Genomic DNA, 18946 nt, shown 5'->3' on the forward strand with positions numbered 1-18946 from the left:
TTGAAATTTGTCAATATGCATTTGAAGAACATGAAAGCGAAATTCTGGAGGTGATTAAAAGGCAGTGAGTTGTGAAACATGAAATGTGACAGAAAAATATATAAAGAATATAAAAACAAATATATATATAAAGAATAAATATAAAATTATATAATTACTATATATAATATAAATATATAAAGAAAAATTTGTATGACAAAAAAGTGCAGCTTAAAATGACTAAAGTGGTGAGAGACTTGCTTGCGCTCAGCTCACATAAAGATCAGCTAAAACATTCAACCATCCAACTTAACTCCATCGCTCTTCACCTCTATATATATTCACTAGAACACCATAGTTTAAGGAACCAAGTGATTACTATTCCATGCACATTTGACCGACAATTATTAATGTTGCTTATGCCTCTTCCCCATTTTTGTAGGAGTATTACTCTCCTGAGGTGGGAATGGTATCGAATTCAGTCTCTTCTATGTACGCCAAGCAGTTTTCTTCTTCTGATCAACAGACTGCCATAAAAAGTGATGATTTAGTAGATTCTATAATCGATGTGGCAGAGAAAAGCATGAAGGTTTGTCACCTGTGCCTGTTTGCCATTTGTGCCTGTTTCCGAGGTTGTATTACAGTTGATACATACATGAAGAGTCCTCGAGGCAAATCAATTTACCGTGTTTTTTCAGACTATTAACCGCACCCCTATATAAGTCGCATCTGCTCTATTTTAAAAAAACCGATTATAAAACAATACATAGGTCGCACCTTTTGTATAGGCCGCAGAACGCATGATAGTGCTTTTTAACGCGGCAGCAACTTTGCTGGTTTATACGGACCAGTGCCTAACGGCACTGCTCCGTATAAACACACATACATCAACGCACATACATCGCATAAACCGCCGCTTTTCAACCCAGTGCTTAACAGAACAGTACTGATAGGCACTGTTTCGTCTTTTCTTTCACCGATTGGGGTGCGCTAACTGGAGATTCCATTTAGTGCCACCCTAGAAGTGAAAGAAAAACCACAGAATAGCTGCAGCCTCTAAATAAGCCGCATGGCTCAAAATGTCTGAAAAAAGTACCAACTAATAGTCCGAAAAGTACGGTACAAATTTTCAGTCGAGTCGCTGGTCAGAAAAGTGTCACATGCCATGAGCCACTATTGAATATTGAGAGAGTCCTTCGAATTCCTGTTGAGAGTTGATATATGCTTTGGCTGATTTTCTACTGGAATGACGTTATAATGACTTACCATCGTTATTATTGCTATAAGTACCCAGCAGTCTGGCTTGTGGTGAGAGATTGCCAGGTGTAATAACGATCTGTACAATTATTCCAAGATGCAGTAAATAGGTTGATTTGTGCAGGTGTTAGAATTTTGGTTTTTCAAGCTAACTGTAACAAGTCTGAATTTTGTACAACGCAACCTTTTTCCCAACATCCACTTGTGACTCTGGGTGAACACGGCTCTTATTATAGTAAAAATTTGGACAGACAGACGGACACTGCTCTTATTATGATAAAGACTGGTTGAATGTCCAACATTGCACTGATAATAAAAAGGTTTTTGCACAGAACATTTATTTTTAATCAACAAATACAACGTTTACCATTCTGACTTTTAAATGAATGCGTTTGTTTGTTTCTTTGTGTGTCCGACCAATGCATAATTTAAATATTTGAAAACTCGAGACATTGCTAAAAAAGATTGTTGAAAAAAATTTTTTACTTTTTCTGCTACAAATTTGTTCAAGCTTTAAAACAGTTCATAAACAGTGGCAGGTGATGTACTTCCCATTGTCTAAGTTTTTTACCAATGAATTTTAGTAACTTAAGCTAGTAACTTAAGCTAGTCATAATATTTACTATAATAAGATCCATGTCTGTCTTTCTATCTGGGGGTTAAGAAAAAAGGTTGCATATCACAAGAATTGAATTCATATTTTCACAGATTGGAAGCCAAGCGCACTACCACTAAGCTATGCAGCTAGCTTGCCATGACAAATAATCATTGTATTTATAATCATTACGTGTCATGATATGTTGTGCAATCATGATCTTCAGGTTTGCTAGTATTAGCATTACTGCTAACTATTCCATAAAGTGGCAAGGTGGATGCGTGGTGCAGTGGTTAATGTGCATATTTGTCTAGCTGGAGTTTCTGAGTTCGATTCCACTGCGAAGCGTTTTTGTCATGTAGTATCTTGGCTGTTGAATCATGGGATGTTTTGTCTGCAGGAGTACAACTATCAAACAATGATCGCTGCTGATTACAACACAGCCCGGAACAACAACTCCAATGTTACCGTATTCTTTAATGCTCAGGCCTATCATTCTGCTCCAACTGCCCTACTCTACGCTGACAATGCACTTCTCAAAGATTTTGTAAATGATACGTACAGTTTTTCGGCAGCTAATCACCCACTTCCGCAGACCACCATTTCAAAGATCCAAAGCCTTGCTAAAGATTCCCTCAATTTCGACTCTTTTGCATACGCTTCCAATATTATGTTCGGCTTCTCATTCCTCGCTGCCAGTTTTGTGGTTTTTCTCATCACGGAACGATCAAGGTAAGCTTCATTCAAGATTTCTGGTGTTTGTAGAATGCAGAGTATTTTAATACGCTGGTTACTTGTGATTCTGGTGTTCAAGATGAACTTTCACAAAATGTAAGTAGATTTCCTCAGAAAGTATTGAAATTTTTCTATCATTTGCGATTGTTTTTCATGTTTGAGGTGACCTAATTGCCGGGATGTTTTAAGATTAAAATTGACGAATGATGATCGCTATTAAAACGCTAAGAAGAAAAATATGTGCAGAATGATGTCATTAATTTTTATCATTGCTATCGGCTATTGTGTTCAAATTGCTCTCTAAGTCGTTCAAGTTGCTCTAACTGACAGAAAAGAGACACGTTCACGCATCTCTTTTCTGTCAGTCTCTTTGCAACTACAGACGTCATAATCGCACTTTCGCTTGATCCGAGCATTTTACCAGCAATCAAGTTTTGTCGATGTTAATCTTGAAACATTCTGTCAGTCAGACCAACTCAAACATCACAAATAATTGCAAATGATAGAAAAGTACTGATATTTTTTGATATCATAGGCTAAAATTTTGTGCAAATTCATTTTTAACACCAGCGATTCTCAAGTCTTTGGTTTTTTGGTAGTTCATCCATTTTTAGTGTAGGTCTAGATTGTTGGAATAATAGTTTATTAAAGTTGTCACCTCAGAAAAATAGGCATACCCTAGGACACTTATGTATTCGCCTCATCTAACTTTCACGTTTTCGCGGAGTCATCCTTTCGCGAAAATTTCATCAGCGAAACTAAACTATCATAACGAATGAGCGAAAACGCGGAATTAAATAGCTTTGTTTGTCGATAGTCCAAGATACAAATGGCAGCGAGCGATCAAATTGCATTACCGATCTCGACCACAAAATTCTACCTGCGGTTTACAATTACAAACTAGTCCCAAATTGAAATTTTTTTCTTGCCGGTGAACCCAACCTGAGGAATCTAATTATGCTTGTTCCACTGCATTTATTTTCACATCACTATATTTTCGCACTCATCAGGGCTGCGAAATTAAGTTGCATCGAAATTTTACTCTGTATGCTACTCACGAAACTAAATACTAGCGAAATATAAGTGTCCTAGGGTAATAATTTATCTCTCAGTTTTAACCTTTGAAATTGTAGTATTCATTGAAATTTATCTCATAGTATAATATTTGCAACAAACTGTTACATGTCCAGCTAACCATTTCGGTCCTCGTGAACATATAGGAAAATAAAGCACAGCCAGATAGTGAGTGGTGTGAAATGGTACAATTTCTGGCTCTCCACCTTCACTTGGGATCTCATCAACTACCTCATTCCTGCTCTTCTCACCGTTTGTCTCTACGGTGCTGCTAGTGTTAAAAATCTTTCAGGTAAGCTCAACTATCAAGCTTTGTCCCTATCAAAGAGAAAACAACTTGAAGACTACCATGACTTGCATTGTCTCATCTATTTGGAAATAATGAGTGGGATGATCTTTGTTAAACAGATATACAGTATTAGTAGGATTAACTCGCAGGTGTACAGTATTAGTAAGATTAACTCACAGGTATACAGTATTAGTAGGATTGACTCACAGATATACAGTATTAGTAGGATTGACTCACAGGTGTACAGTATTAGTAGGATTGACTCACAGGTGTATAGCATTAGTAGAATTAATTCACAGGTGTACAGTATTAGTAGGATTGACTCACAAATATACAGTATTAGTAGGATTAACTCACAGGTATACAGTATTAGTGGGATTAACTCACAGGTGTGCAGTATTAGTAGGATTGACTCACAGATATACAGTATTAGTAGGATTTACTCACAGGTGTACAGTATTAGTAGGATTGACTCACAGGTGTACAGTATTAGTAGGATTAACTCACAGGTCTACAGTATTAGTAGGATTGACTCACAGGTGTACAGTATTAGTAGGATTAACTCACAGGTATACAGTATTAGTAGGATTAACTCACAGGTGTACAGTATTAGTAGGATTAACTCACAGGTATACAGTATTAGTAGGATTGACTCACAGGTGTACAGTATTAGTAGGATTAACTCACAGGTGTGCAGTATTAGTAGGATTAACTCACAGGTGTACAGTATTAGTAGGAATGACTCAAAGATATACAGTATTAGTAGGATTAACTCACAGGTATACAGTATTAGTGGGATTAACTCACAGGTGTGCAGTATTAGTAGGATTGACTCACAGATATACAGTATTAGTAGGATTTACTCACAGGTGTACAGTATTAGTAGGATTGACTCACAGGTGTACAGTATTAGTAGGATTAACTCACAGGTGTACAGTATTAGTAGGATTGACTCACAGGTGTACAGTATTAGTAGGATTAACTCACAGGTATACAGTATTAGTAGGATTAACTCACAGGTGTACAGTATTAGTAGGATTAACTCACAGGTATACAGTATTAGTAGGATTGACTCACAGGTGTACAGTATTAGTAGGATTAACTCACAGGTGTGCAGTATTAGTAGGATTAACTCACAGGTGTACAGTATTAGTAGGAATGACTCAAAGATATACAGTATTAGTAGGATTGACTCACAGGTGTACAGTATTAGTAGGATTGACTCACAGGTGTACAGTATTAGTAGGATTAACTCACAGGTATACAGTATTAGTAGGATTGACTCACAGGTGTACAGTATTAGTAGGATTGACTCACAGGTGTACAGTATTAGTAGGATTAACTCACAGGTATACAGTATTAGTAGGATTGACTCACAGGTGTACAGTATTAGTAGGATTAACTCACAGGTATACAGTATTAGTAGGATTGACTCACAAGTGTACAGTATTAGTAGGATTAACTCACAGGTATATAGTAATAATCTGGTTGGTTTGCAGATGTCCAGAATGGAAATGCTCAGCCCTTTTATGTTATCCTCCTAATGCTCATATATGGCATGGCCTTGCTCCCCAACATGTATGTACTCCAGTATCTCTTCGTTAAGCCAGCGACTGGATACGTCATCATTGTCTTCTACAACCTCCTCACAGGTTGGTGCGATGTAGGCTTTCTTTCAATTATTCGTTATGTTGCTATAGAGCAGGTATATTCTCCATGTTATCCGTTCAGTTTGATGTCATCGTCATGGTTATTAGGGATGAACTTCTTCACAATTTTTGTAGATTTTATTCAACAGTATCACTATTTTTATATCTTTTGAGATTGTTTTTGATGTTTGAGGTTATCTGACAGCCAGAATGTTTCAAGAATAAAATCGATAAAACTTGATCTCCTAACATCACTAGTTGTGTGGCTGCCTGTCTCTCTCATTGTTGATATCAGCTATTCCGTTCAGGTTGCAGCGTTACGCGACTCAATTCTGTTGGTTTCATTGCCGGAGCGCAACTATAGATGTAATAATTGCACATTGGCTTGAGTATGGGCATTCCAAGAAAGAGTCTCATTCAAACTATTATATCTCTGGACTTGATGGCTTTAGGAGACAAAAATTACATCAAATTGAAGTTTGATGTCGTAGCTTTATATTAATATTATTTTCATTTGTATCACTTCAATGCTGTAAGTTCACTTTTAAGTGATTATTTGAGGTGCTTTCAGGCGAGTACAACCACTATAATAAAGGTGCCTTAGACACTATGTGTGGCTATTATGATTATGTTCTGTCATTGGTTGATGCCTCATAGAACAGCCATTTTGATGGGATTCTTATAGCAAATCAGTTACTGTCTTCAATGTTGTAAGACTAGCAGTGATTGGCTAAGATGTTATAAAACAGTAAGTCATTGGATGGAGCATCGTTCAACACTCCAGTCATGAGCTAAGTGCTGAGGAACAGCTCAGCCATGGCTGGAATGTTATATAGCGGGCTAGTTATTAGCTAGGATGTCTTAAAACAGTCATCTCATCTTGTTGTAACATCACCAACATAGTCGTTCTATGTAAAATTATTTATTTCCAAGTAACACTCATGGCCTTGAGTTGTTTTAGCTGTGTTTTTTGTAAGCGTCTTTAAATGTTCGTGCCTATGCGTCAGTTTATGTGCATGCATTCATACATGAAGTGTACTGGTGCATACATATATGTATCATTGCGATGACTTGCATGAATTCTCTTGTTGGATGTGGCGATATATTTATAGGAATCTACAAGCTTGTTTAAAGTTTGAATAAAATGACAGTCAGTGTAGGTATGTATCTACCTGTAATGGTTGTCATCTGATTCATCTTTTTTACAGCTTGTCATCACTATACTCATGTTTGTAATAGAATGACTGACAATTTTTGCAGGTACCTTTCCACAGCTTGTCATCACTATCCTTCAGTTTATTGAGTCCACTAAGGAGGCGGCTAAGCAAGCCAACTTGGCTTTTATAGTCCTCTTACCTAATTACAATATGGGCATCGGCATATCAAACCTCTACACCAATTATCAACAGCAAGATCTTTGCTACAATCAGCTGCCCGATGCCTTAGGTTTGGCTAAAGGAAAAGACTCATTGGACAAAGTGTGCAAGATATTCACATCATTTCCCTGCTGTAAAGGTACATGCAAGATTGTTTATAGCAATATGAAGCAATATAGCAGTGGTTTCCAACTGGTGGTCCATGGACCCCCTAGGGGTCCAAAGGAGGTTTTGAGGGGGTCCACAGGCTGGTGCCAGGATTGGTTTTTCTAGCTAGTTATTTGCAGCTATTTCTGTCTTGTAGTGATTAGATCAATGATATAAAACCCTAAAAGGATAGGCGACGGCAATCATATGGGCGGGGTTTAATGATCGAGCTCAGTTGGGATTGTGCTAGCCTGGATTTCGGGGCTAATGCAATTCCCCCGAGGTGGTCGCGTTGTCTTGGTAGGATTTTGAGTCCAGACTTTTATTACCTATGTGCATCAATCGCTGGATAGTACCTGATTTCCAGTTAGTAGTACAAAACAACAAAACCTGTAACCAGCAAACACGTAATTCTTCCTCTTCAATTTCAGCGATATACTAAGATCCATGGAAAATAAAACATTTCAATTTACAATGCATTGTTATAAACACCATATATTATGATGTTTATAAAGGGGTCCGTGACTTTTAGATAAGGAGCTCAGGGGGTCCACGACTCCAAGGTAGTTGGGAACCACTGCAATATAGTAACTATTAGTTGTATTGAATTCTAATCAAGACTAGTCTCTGTAATATGGCCATTGCTCTCCTTTCCTCACACGATCAAGTTCACTATAAACACGAGTTTGTAAGGAATCAGAAATTATTATTTGCAGCACTATGTTAATTTTTTACCTGAATAGTATGGATTTTCTGTTTTTAATGCATTCAATACAATTGCATGCAATTGTATTGAATGCAATTGTACTACATGCACTTGTATTGCATACAGTTGTATTGCATACAGTTGTTTTGCATGCAATTGTGTTGCATGCAGAGGTACTGCATGCCATTGTATTGCATACAGTACATGCAATTTAATTGTATGCAATACAAAATAAAATTGTATACACTACAATTGTAATTGTATACAATACAATTGTATTGCACAATACAATTGTATATTGATTGCATGCAATTGTATTGCATGCAATACAATTTTAATGCATGCAAATGTATTGCATGCAGTTTGTATTCTTTCAATATTTTCGTATTGCATGCAGCTCTATTGCATTCAGTTTTTATTGCAGTCATTTTTTGCTAAAATGGTTTTTATTGTATTTTTTGTAATGTGTGAAGCTACTTACCATGATAGTAAAAATGGTTTTCATCTGACAGAAGCCAATCGTATCCTGACTGCTATGAACTGTAATAATATACTTACATGTATGTGCATTACATGATATGATGTAGATTCATGTGGTGACAACTGCTTCACCTACCAGGATAACTATCTTACCTGGCCTGACCTAGGGATAGGCAAACCGTTGTTTTTCCTCTCTCTGCAAGCTGTTATATTCTGGCTGATAGTAGTCATCATAGAGACAGAGGTCCTCGTTAAACTCTTCTATATCTTCAGACCGAAGGTTATCGTTACCCAGCAACAGTATGTGTATATTCTTACCTCCCTAAATGCTCTTCATGAATACATTGGATTTTGTTTAATTTGTTCCGTACCCTTAAACAGTGATAATTATTTTAAGGAATTGATTGTAATTGTAGCAAATGTTTTATAAAAACTATGTAACAAATGCAGCTATTAAAAAATCCAAATTAAAAGATTAATAATCAGCAATAAAAATTTATACTGTTACTTTAACTGGCAACTTATTTTGAGTATTGGTATGATAAAGTGATCATAAATAGCGGGCTGGGCAGTACTCCAAGTTTGCTATATTACTTGTATATCGAATTACTAACCTGCATCCAACACTTGACTAGTTTCTAATTAATTTCCCCAGTTAGGGGCAGGTTTACCGGGGATTAGAAGTACCGTATATCCCTGCATATAAGCCAATTCTAGAACGGAAAATAAAGTTAACTCTGATTGGAAGCAAACGAAATGACATTATGCTAACATAATTTTTAACGAATTTCAAAGATTGAGACATTTCTTACCATTATTAATAAAATAAAGCATAACATAAAATAAAAATGTTAATGATTAACAGGATAACTGATTAACTGGTTAGCAATATCACTAACTCTTTCGCTACCAAATAATTTTTTTTATCGAGCTAAGTAAATATTAGAATGGCACAAATGTGTTGCCGATTGAGTCCGGACACTTGTTGTCCTCTTCATATCATGGTTGAGGAGTTGAGCAGGTTTTGAGTCAGTCCAGTTACAATTATTACTATAGCTTACTGCACTATTATTACTGTTAAAAATAACTACTCACTGTCTCTACTACTATTGCCCAATAGACAATCATCAAAAGTCTATTGATCTACCATTATGTGAAACCTACATGTAGCTGTAATATGTCTGATCATCGCATAGAAGAAATAGCAATAAAAATGTGTTTTTTCAAAGCGAAACTAAGGTCAGCATGAAATGCAAACATGTTTTCCATTGGTTCAACACAAACAGGATTGTTTCCTTTGATTAAGCAGAGACACGATATATTAAATATACAACTACTCGCCCATCACAAACATTTTTCTTTTATAGGTACGGACGTCGTACGTTGTGTTACGATTTATAGGGCCGGCTTATATGCGAATTCTTATTAATTTCCTTGCAGCTGTATTTGCTAGGGTCGGCTTATATGTGAGATAGGCTTATATGCAGGAACAGAGTCTTCTTGAGGAGTCTCCTATTGTAGCATTACCAAAAGTTGCTATCTCATTTGATTTATTAATCTTTTTTATTGCTGTCGGCTGCCTGTCTGCTCAGCTGATCGTCACAATTACAGATGTATGATTCATCCTGTGTACATTGGTTTTAGAAGTGGTGATATACTAGAGGATGATGATGTCCTAGCAGAAAAGGATAAAGTACTGTTTAATGCTGATGCAATGAGCAGTGAGGATGCCCAAGTTGTCATATCAGGCCTGACAAAGTACTATGCTGATCATCAGGCTGTTGATAATGTTTACCTCTGTGTGCCGCAGGGAGAGTGCTTTGGCCTTCTTGGTTAGCAGTTTGTATATCTTTCATAGTTATAACAACTACCAACTCTAGTCTGGTGTACTGCTTGTATATCATTCATAGTTATAACAACTACCAACTCTAGTCTAATGTACTGCTTGTATATCCTTCATAGTTATAACAACTACCAACTCTAGTCTAATGTACTGCTTGTATATCCTTCATAGTTATAACAACTACCAACTCTAGTCTAATGTACTGCTTGTATATCCTTCATAGTTATAACAACTACCAACTCTAGTCTAATGTACTGCTTGTATATCCTTCATAGTTATAACAACTACCAACTCTAGTCTAATGTACTGCTTGTATATCCTTCATAGTTATAACAACTGATAACTTTAGTCTAATGTATTGTTTGATTCTTTCGCTACGAAAATACTTTACAATAGCTCGCCTTAGTACTTATGCATACACATCGAACGCGAATCACAGAGTTAATAGATCAAATTCAAAATTTTGGCATAATAAATTTGGGATATTTGGTTATCATTTTGCCACCTAAAAAATAACTGGCCCGATGGTTTTTTCACTCAAAACTCACAGCATGATATCGTAGTTTCCAATTTTTTTATTTTCAGCTCAGAATGAATGAAAAAAAAGACCGTAAACAGACCCAAACTTATTTTGCCTGGGAAATTCTCCAGTAGTTGGCCTCAGATATTTCCCATAACTATATTTTTATATTAGAAATAGTGGTCTGTATTCTTGTCAGACTGTCGAAAATGATAACATTTTTTCTTTTGCATCCGGACTCACTGAGCTAAAAAACGTATTAAACATGGCTCCTGTTTTTAAATGTATTGATTTTTGTGCAGAGTTCTCAGTTGATTTTTAAAAAAACTTAAGATTAAAGCTCTATGACAAAAATCTAAGCTTGAACAGCAAAAATACCGAGTGTATGTCATCAAAGGTTTTTCGGCAAAAAATAATTTCGTCAGAACAAGTAAAAAATGTTGTAGTGGAAGATGTAAAACAGTTTTGGGCATGAATAAATAATGTATATACTTGAGGAATAAAGCTATCAATTGGTTTATAGCTATTCTAGTTTACTTATTTTAACAGGTGTAAACGGTGCTGGAAAAACCACAACATTTAAAATGCTGACCGGTGATGAAACTATTTCTGGTGGAACAGCTTTTATGGCTGGAAAGAATGTCAGAACTGACATCCATGATGTGCAGAAGTCCATAGGCTATTGTCCACAATTTGATGCACTCATAGATGAGTTGACAGGAGAAGAAACGCTGTACATGTATGCCAGACTGCGTGGCATTCCGGATACTTCTATTCCTGGAATAGTTGATGATTTGCTCACAGCGCTTCTTTTAAATAAGCACCGAAAGAAACTCACTAGTGAATACAGGTACATTCGTCATGCTAATTATATTGACAACATCAGACCAGGTCAAGAATATAAAATTACTGTCGAGTGTCAATGCAATTCACAGTAACAGGAAATCATTAGTCATATTATTTGACCCTAAAAGGAAGTGTATCCGTTTTATACCACTCCTAGCAGCAACAAAGTATGCATATATATGTTTATATTTACATGCCACACAAAAGGAAGTCGTGGAGTTTATCGTCAAGTCTACTCATTGCAGTTAGAACAAAAAATGAACAGATAATAAGGTCATAACATGACCTTATTATCTGTTTAAGATAATAAGCTTACACTTACTTAATAATCTTATGTTTACTACATAAAATTCTAGTCATCGCAGAACAGTATAATCATCTGTGGACATACTTTTGATAAAATTAGAAAGCATGGTTAAATACTTTTATTTTTTCAAAAATTTAAGTTTTAACCTTATATCTGTTATCGACCACATTCCACAATTTGCTTTTGTGCAGCCTTCAATGTATGTTTTCTACTTTTGTGTTCTATGTATCGTGGTCTGAATAGTCTATGGTATATATTTTAGCGGTGGCAACAAGCGTAAACTCAGCACGGCCATTGCTCTGATGGGAAATCCTCCAATAGTCTTTTTGGATGAGCCAACTACGGGCATGGACCCAGTTGCTCGCAGAATGTTGTGGGAAACTCTGACTAAAGTTAGGAATAGCGGCAAAACGCTCATACTCACTTCTCACAGGTTCGTTGAACTGCTGAAAACTCGGCGCCCTGATACGTGTAGTAACCATAGTGACCATGATACGTGTAGTAACCATAGTAACCGTGATACGTGTAGTAACCATAGTAACCGTGATACGTGTGGTAACCGTAGTAACCGTGATACGTGTAGTAACCATAGTAACCGTGATACATGTAGTAAACATGATACGTGTTGTAACCATAGTAACCGTGATATGTGTAGTAACCATAGTAACTGTGATACGTGTAGTAACCATGGTAACCGCGATACGTGTAGTAACCATAGTAACCGTAATACGTGTAGTAACCATGATACGTGTAGTAACCATGGTAACCGCGATACGTGTAGTAACCATAGTAACCGTGATACGTGTAGTAACCATGATACGTGTAGTAACCGGAGTAACCGTGATACGTGTAGTAACCGTAGTAACCGTTGGCACCTTTATTAGTCTAACAAATTAGAGGTCTACATATTAACTAACTACCGAGACACAGATGATCCTAAAAATGTATTGAAGTGATGACTAGCGCATTGATCAAATCATTGTTAGCATGTCTGCTACGTGTAGTTCTATAAGATGACCAACTTCTAGTTAGTTGGTTGTAAGGTCTGGATCAGCAGGATCAGCCCTTCTGCCCCTTCATGATACCGATGTGTTAGAAGATTGGTTTAGGGTCTTCACTGTTGATGTACCCAAATTGGACGTCACCTAAACTGTATCTGAAACATATAGCCCTTCAGTATATTTATAAAATAAAGGATACAGTAGTATCTCACATAACCTAAACCTCCTACATAAATTCTAATGAACATAAAGAATTCATGTAAAGCTTTTTGTGTCGTGTTACATAAAATGTTCCATATAACATAAGGTTTCATGTCGATGGAACCTCTTAAAAACTTCAAAAGTATCGTTTTTTCTCTTTTGACATACTTGGGGGGAGAGACCGATGTATCAGGGATATCTTTTACATATGTTTTTGTTGTTTGCTTTGTAATATCAGTATATTGCATGTTTTATTGTTTTATATATACATGCCAATACATTGTAAAACTATGTGTGTCCTCTAAGGCTTCATCACTTTTTTACACCCTTTGTTGCCCTTTTTGTTTATTGGAAGGACTCATTGATAGAAACAACACAGAAAATACTCAAAATCCAAATATAGTTGAAAAATTTTTCACTTTCAGGGCCAAAGGGGTAAATGTGTGAAGATCTGGCAACAGATTAGGCTAATTACATACATGTATTTGAAGCTTTGTATAACGTAAAAACGCAATAGCTTGTCTAGTGTATATCAGTGAATTTTTTGTATGGAGTCCAACAAACATTCCGTTGGTAATGTTTAAAGAAATATAAACGCAGATATTAGCAGGTACTTGAAGGAGTGATATGCATGGCATTTCATCATTTATAGTTTTTGACAAAACACCGGTTAGTGCTCCACATGAGTACTCCTTCATGCATTGCTTTATCTAAACTATTTCTCATGTAATACAAAACAAGTTTAACAAACACACTTTGTATTTTTTAAATTCTAACCAAATTATAACTGGAGCTAGGATTTAAATTTTTTGTTCTACATTTTGTATTATATTTCAGTACGGAGGAGTGTGTGTGTGCATGTTGGAGTTGTCACACATTGAGTATGATCACTATTGTATTTCAGTATGGAGGAGTGTGTGTGCATGTTGGAGTTGTCACACATTGAGTAGGATCACTCTCTATTGTATTTCAGTATGGAGGAGTGTGAGGCTCTATGCACTAGAATGGCCATCATGGTGAATGGCAAATACAGATGCCTCGGCAGCACTCAGCACCTTATAAACAAGTTTGGTGCTGGTTACACACTCATAGCTAGGCTGGGCTATCCTGCTGATGGCTCCATGCCAGATGTTCAGTCTCTTCAGCGGTTTATTGAGGAGACATTTGCTGGGGCTCTGTTGAAAGATAAACATCAGAATTTAGTTCAGGTAGAAATATCAGCTGGTTTTAGCGAATGCAGGAATATCAACAGGTTTTAGGAAAAGTAGGATTGTCAGCAGGTTTTAGAAAAGGTAGGATTGTCAGCAGGTTTTAGAAAAGGTAGGATTGTCAGCAGGTTTTAGAAAAGGTAGGATTGTCAGCAGGTTTTAGAAAAGGTAGGATTGTCAGCAGGTTTTAGTTCAGGTAGGAATGTGAGCAGGTTTTAGTAAAGGTAGGATTGTCAGCTAGTTTAAGTTGAAGTCAATACTTCGATAGATTTTAGAAGCTGGTAGATTCCTCTACCTCAAGAACATGTAAAGTTTATGAGTCATGTAATATACTTGATTCTGTAAGCTGCTTTGTTCTTAAAACTTTTAATTCCTCTGCTTCAGCAAGTTTTCTGGTTTAGTGAGCATTCTGGTATCACACACTCTCCGGTCATGTACACCCTTTTCTTATTTAAATTCTCTGGTCTCATAACTATTCTAGTGGTGTAACTCTCTTGTCTTGCAATTTCGGAATGTTTCTGCTTCATCAATGTTTGGTCCCACTAAGTTTCTAGGCGTCAAAGTCCAGTCCTGCAAACACTTTGGTTCTGTATAGCCTCTGGTCACATAGCCTTTATGCTTCTTCGACTCTGTTGCTCCGTTGTCCCATAAGCTCTCTGGTCCCGTTCACTCTCTAGTTCTTTAACATTTCATGTTTCATACTTCTATTTGTATTGACTCAAGGACTACAGGTAAGATTGTCAGAGAGTTTGGAAGAATTGAACCTTCTTAAACATTGTGTTTAGTCACAGAGCTTTGTTTTCAGTATCAAATACCGAAGGGTGATCTGAGCTGGGCCATGATTTTCAAGACAATGGAGGACAACAAGAAACGTTTACTCATAGAGGACTACTCCGTCAGTCAGACTACACTAGAGCAAGTTTTCATCAACTTTGCGCGTGCACAGATAGACCCTGAAGAGAGAGAGAAAGACTGCTCAAGCCAGATGAGGCAGTGCTGCTGCCTGTGTTGTATACCAGAATACGTCGTAGAAAATACTAGTCGTCAAATTGTTAACTGATTTCTGCTCAAGTTTCTGTTCCGCCTCTATTTTTTGTTAGCCAATGCAGTCATATACTTAAGATCCTTTATATTGTGTTGCAAAATATTATCTATTCTATACATTTAGATATTTTGTGTTTTATTTGATATTTTCTTTCATTATAATTGTTAGAAAGTTATTTTTGTAATTCTTTAAAATATTATGATATAAGGTGATCATTCTTAAATTTATTGTAGGCATTTGATATTGTTTCATAAAATTTATAGTTCTTTCCTAATTGTTTACCAAACGTTATGCTAATTTTAACTTTTAAGTGCAAATTGTGGTCTGAATTTTTACTTTCGTTTCACAAGTTTGGTTTGTTTTCAAGTTCTGCATTCATTTCAAGTTCATTCGCACGATTACTGACATGCGGTCAGCTAAAGTATTTATGAAATACCAATCATGCCTGTTCTTGCTCACAATAGACGTATCTCGAATATTTTCCTAAAATATCAAAGTTAGTGATGTTTGAAGTTGTGGAAAAAATATATGGCAACCTTATCGCACTTCTCTGTTGTTTAGGGTGGGAGAAGTTTCGCTGATTCCTTCAGCATCTTAGGGCTAGTCGTTCTCAACTAGCTGTACGGGTATAACTACATAATAATTAATAACATTGAAGTAGATTACTATCTTTGAGTAACTAATCACTGATAACTAAAGTTTTGAGGCACACGGCAACATAGTCAGACATCACCAGTGTTCTGAGTCGCATATTAGAATTTACATGAATTGCTACAGGTTTGATGCACGTGTTAAAATTATCACTGATCACTAATGCTTTGGCAAATGTTAACAGTTTTCACAGATTACTAGAGTTTTGAGGTACTTGTCAACATTGCCACAGTTAAAGTAGAGTTTTGTTGCACATTTGTTGCATACGTGCAACAAATGAGCATACATTTGTTACATGTATGCTCATTTGTATTTACATGTATATATGTATATATATATGTTGTCAAGATATGCTGAAGTGATGTGATTTCTACACAAACTGCAGAAATGTTTTAACAATCGACCAATAAATTCAACACACTTTCATAGATTGACCTTTCTAAAGTTAGGGTCCTCGTTCAGCTCACTAGTGCATCACTGTAAAGTCATCAGTATAAAGTTCTTAATAAAATCAGTTCTTGAAAGTTTAGTGCTGTATGTTGGAGCGGGTGTTCCTGTAAGAATACCTTGTGTTTGATTTGTTTCACCGACCAGAGACCTTTGGCAAATATATGGGTAATTTATTATGCATAACATTAAAACAAATGCAATTTAATCCAAAAATGCAATTAATGCACAGAATTATGCAGAAGTTTGGCTCGTACAGAAAAACTATGGTGGCAATGGAATAATTAGTAAAAGACATTTTTATGAAGACACCTGAACAGAAGTGTAAGCTCTGTGGATCAAAGGGGAAGTCCAGCAAAGCCTAAGCGCTCAAACATATCAAAGGATGGAATACAGGCAAGTCATGAGCTCCTTGATATTCCTCATTATATTGGTAGAAAAGAGAGCATTGCTGGAACAAAGATATCACCATCAATAACTACACTCGATTAGTAAGCCATTCTCTCTACCCTGTTACAATATACCACTCACAATTGTGATACTGCCTTTCAGCACTGTACTATGCTACTGAGCAAATCTCCAGATGCGCCGGCAGTAGATTTTGGTTCAAGTACCAAAGGAGCAAACCTTCCTTTGCCCAATAGAATCTCTGAAGCAGTCTGAACAACCACACTAAGATAACCTTTATTCACAATATTAACGTGAGTGGCGATATAAATGAATTCCTGGCACTTATTACTGCAAAAGGTTTCATCTTTAAGAGCTAAAAAAAATACGTTTCTAGCAAATGAGTGAATAGAAACTAAAATATACACTAGCTCTGTAATGAAGTTGTCACAGTTTTATTAATTTTCCATGCTTCACAATACTAACAATCAGAATGAAGTTGCTACAGGCAGATATGAAAGAATTATATTATTCATAATTAATCCGAATTGACAAACAACATCAGTGTTGAAATTGCTTTGTCATTCTATTCTCTTTTGACTACCTGTGTTTGGTTTGTGTACTTTTGCTTAGCTTTTGGGAACTGAATTGATCATTATTGGTTTGGGTACAAGTGATTTAAGCTATTGTAAGCAATACTGATATTTAGCAGTAAAAGTTACTTCTTTATTCTATAAGTTCAACAATTAAAATACACAACTAACAAATTCTAAACAAAAGTATTTATGACAAAAGAATTAAATAGCTAATAAATGTTACACCCTTACTCAAACGGCCATAAATTATATACTCATTTTTTCAGTCTTGACAGTCAAATGAAAGTCATGACAGTTCATAAGTAAAAAACTTCAGCAGTTCGTGGGAGAAAAGAGACTTCACAGGTAGAAAAGAGAAAGAGCAATAATATACAGCCCCCCCCCCATGGGGGGTGTATATCATTGGAAAGAGAGAGCAGCTCTTTAGTAGACAGAGGAGAGAGTGCCTAAACAGGCCCTTGGGTAAGAAAGAGAGAGCTGCAAGCCATTGGAAAAGAGAGAGGCTGAGTCATTAGAGCTGTTTTATTTATAGATGTCTAGCATGTGAAAATGATAGTCTGTGGGGAGTAGATTGAGCATTAACGCTCAATGCTTTATGTCAGGTGTGCGATGATATCTTGTTTGCATCAAGTCTCTAGCTGGTGTACATGATTTAGACATGTAGGGTGGAGTTCGTGACTTACTCTTGGCATCTAGATTGTGTCTGACAAATCTGTATATACAGTATGTAATCATCTGATTTGTTTCCAATGTTTCTTTGGTGGTGTTCCGGCATGGCGATTGACTAATTTTCTGTGATGGATTCTTTCTACTTTAGAGTTTCTAATTTGCTTTTTGACATTTTCTAGTTCTTGGATTTTTTGATGTCTTGCTGCTTGTAATATTGTATGCTTATCTTGTGGTTTAGCATCACTCTCTGTTTGTGATATTTTGTGAGTTTTGGTGATATTTCCATACAACAAAGATAGCTACACGTTCTGGTACTCCTTTGTTCTGAGTAGTTATCGTCTCTATGCTCATAACGTTATATTACATAATTTAGCTTGGGCTCTATGTTTATTCACACAAAGATTAGTTAAAAAACTTATTACTTGTGTACACGTATGTGCCGCACGGTCTATTGCTACACAACGACTACACTTGTGGTTTTTATTCTTACCTTGGTGATGTTGCCGATAGCCATACAATAGCACCAAAAGGAGTGTAACGATATAGCGGACTGGTCTCTTTATTTCTTTTGGGACTTATTGATAACGGCAATATCACGATCAGCGTTTTAAAGAATCGTCACGATTGTTTATATTGTTCATTTGACCTAAAATATTTGAATCAAGTGATGCATGCTTTTCGCACATCCGTTGTTTTCTAGAGTACAAGAGCAAGAACCGGTAAATATCAACACTTTAACATGTTTTTGTTAAAGTGCTCATTGTATAACTCTTTTTTTGTTGATTAAACCATTTTTACATTGTTGTATTATGAGATTTGTTAGGCTCAGGCTATGTGGGTGTCAGAGCTCAAGGCAGTACAGGTGGTCTTGGTAATTACGGTGAGTGCATAAAGCTGGATAAAGCTAGAGGGTAAAGCTAGTAGATTAGGTAGTATAA

At 36.3% G+C, this 18946-nt stretch overlaps 2 protein-coding genes across 2 annotated transcripts in view; both read left to right on the forward strand.

The window, feature by feature from the left end:
* Positions 1-18946, forward strand: part of LOC137410588 (phospholipid-transporting ATPase ABCA3-like) — a 77962-nt gene that overhangs the window by 24614 nt on the left and 34402 nt on the right. Inside the window, exons 16-22 of the mRNA XM_068096032.1 lie at positions 422-568; positions 2232-2563; positions 3787-3932; positions 5429-5581; positions 6839-7093; positions 8395-8587; positions 9932-10119. Coding sequence (XP_067952133.1) covers positions 422-568; positions 2232-2563; positions 3787-3932; positions 5429-5581; positions 6839-7093; positions 8395-8587; positions 9932-10119 — 1414 coding nt within the window. The remainder of the gene's footprint in view (positions 1-421; positions 569-2231; positions 2564-3786; positions 3933-5428; positions 5582-6838; positions 7094-8394; positions 8588-9931; positions 10120-18946) is intronic.
* Positions 11512-18946, forward strand: part of LOC137385323 (phospholipid-transporting ATPase ABCA3-like) — a 33584-nt gene continuing 26149 nt past the window's right edge. The window contains exons 1-4 of the mRNA XM_068071772.1: positions 11512-11663; positions 12066-12236; positions 13979-14213; positions 15019-15206. Coding sequence (XP_067927873.1) covers positions 11512-11663; positions 12066-12236; positions 13979-14213; positions 15019-15206 — 746 coding nt within the window. The remainder of the gene's footprint in view (positions 11664-12065; positions 12237-13978; positions 14214-15018; positions 15207-18946) is intronic.

This window comes from Watersipora subatra, chromosome 1, assembly GCF_963576615.1.
Source record: "Watersipora subatra chromosome 1, tzWatSuba1.1, whole genome shotgun sequence".
Lineage (NCBI taxonomy): Eukaryota > Metazoa > Bryozoa > Gymnolaemata > Cheilostomatida > Watersiporidae > Watersipora > Watersipora subatra.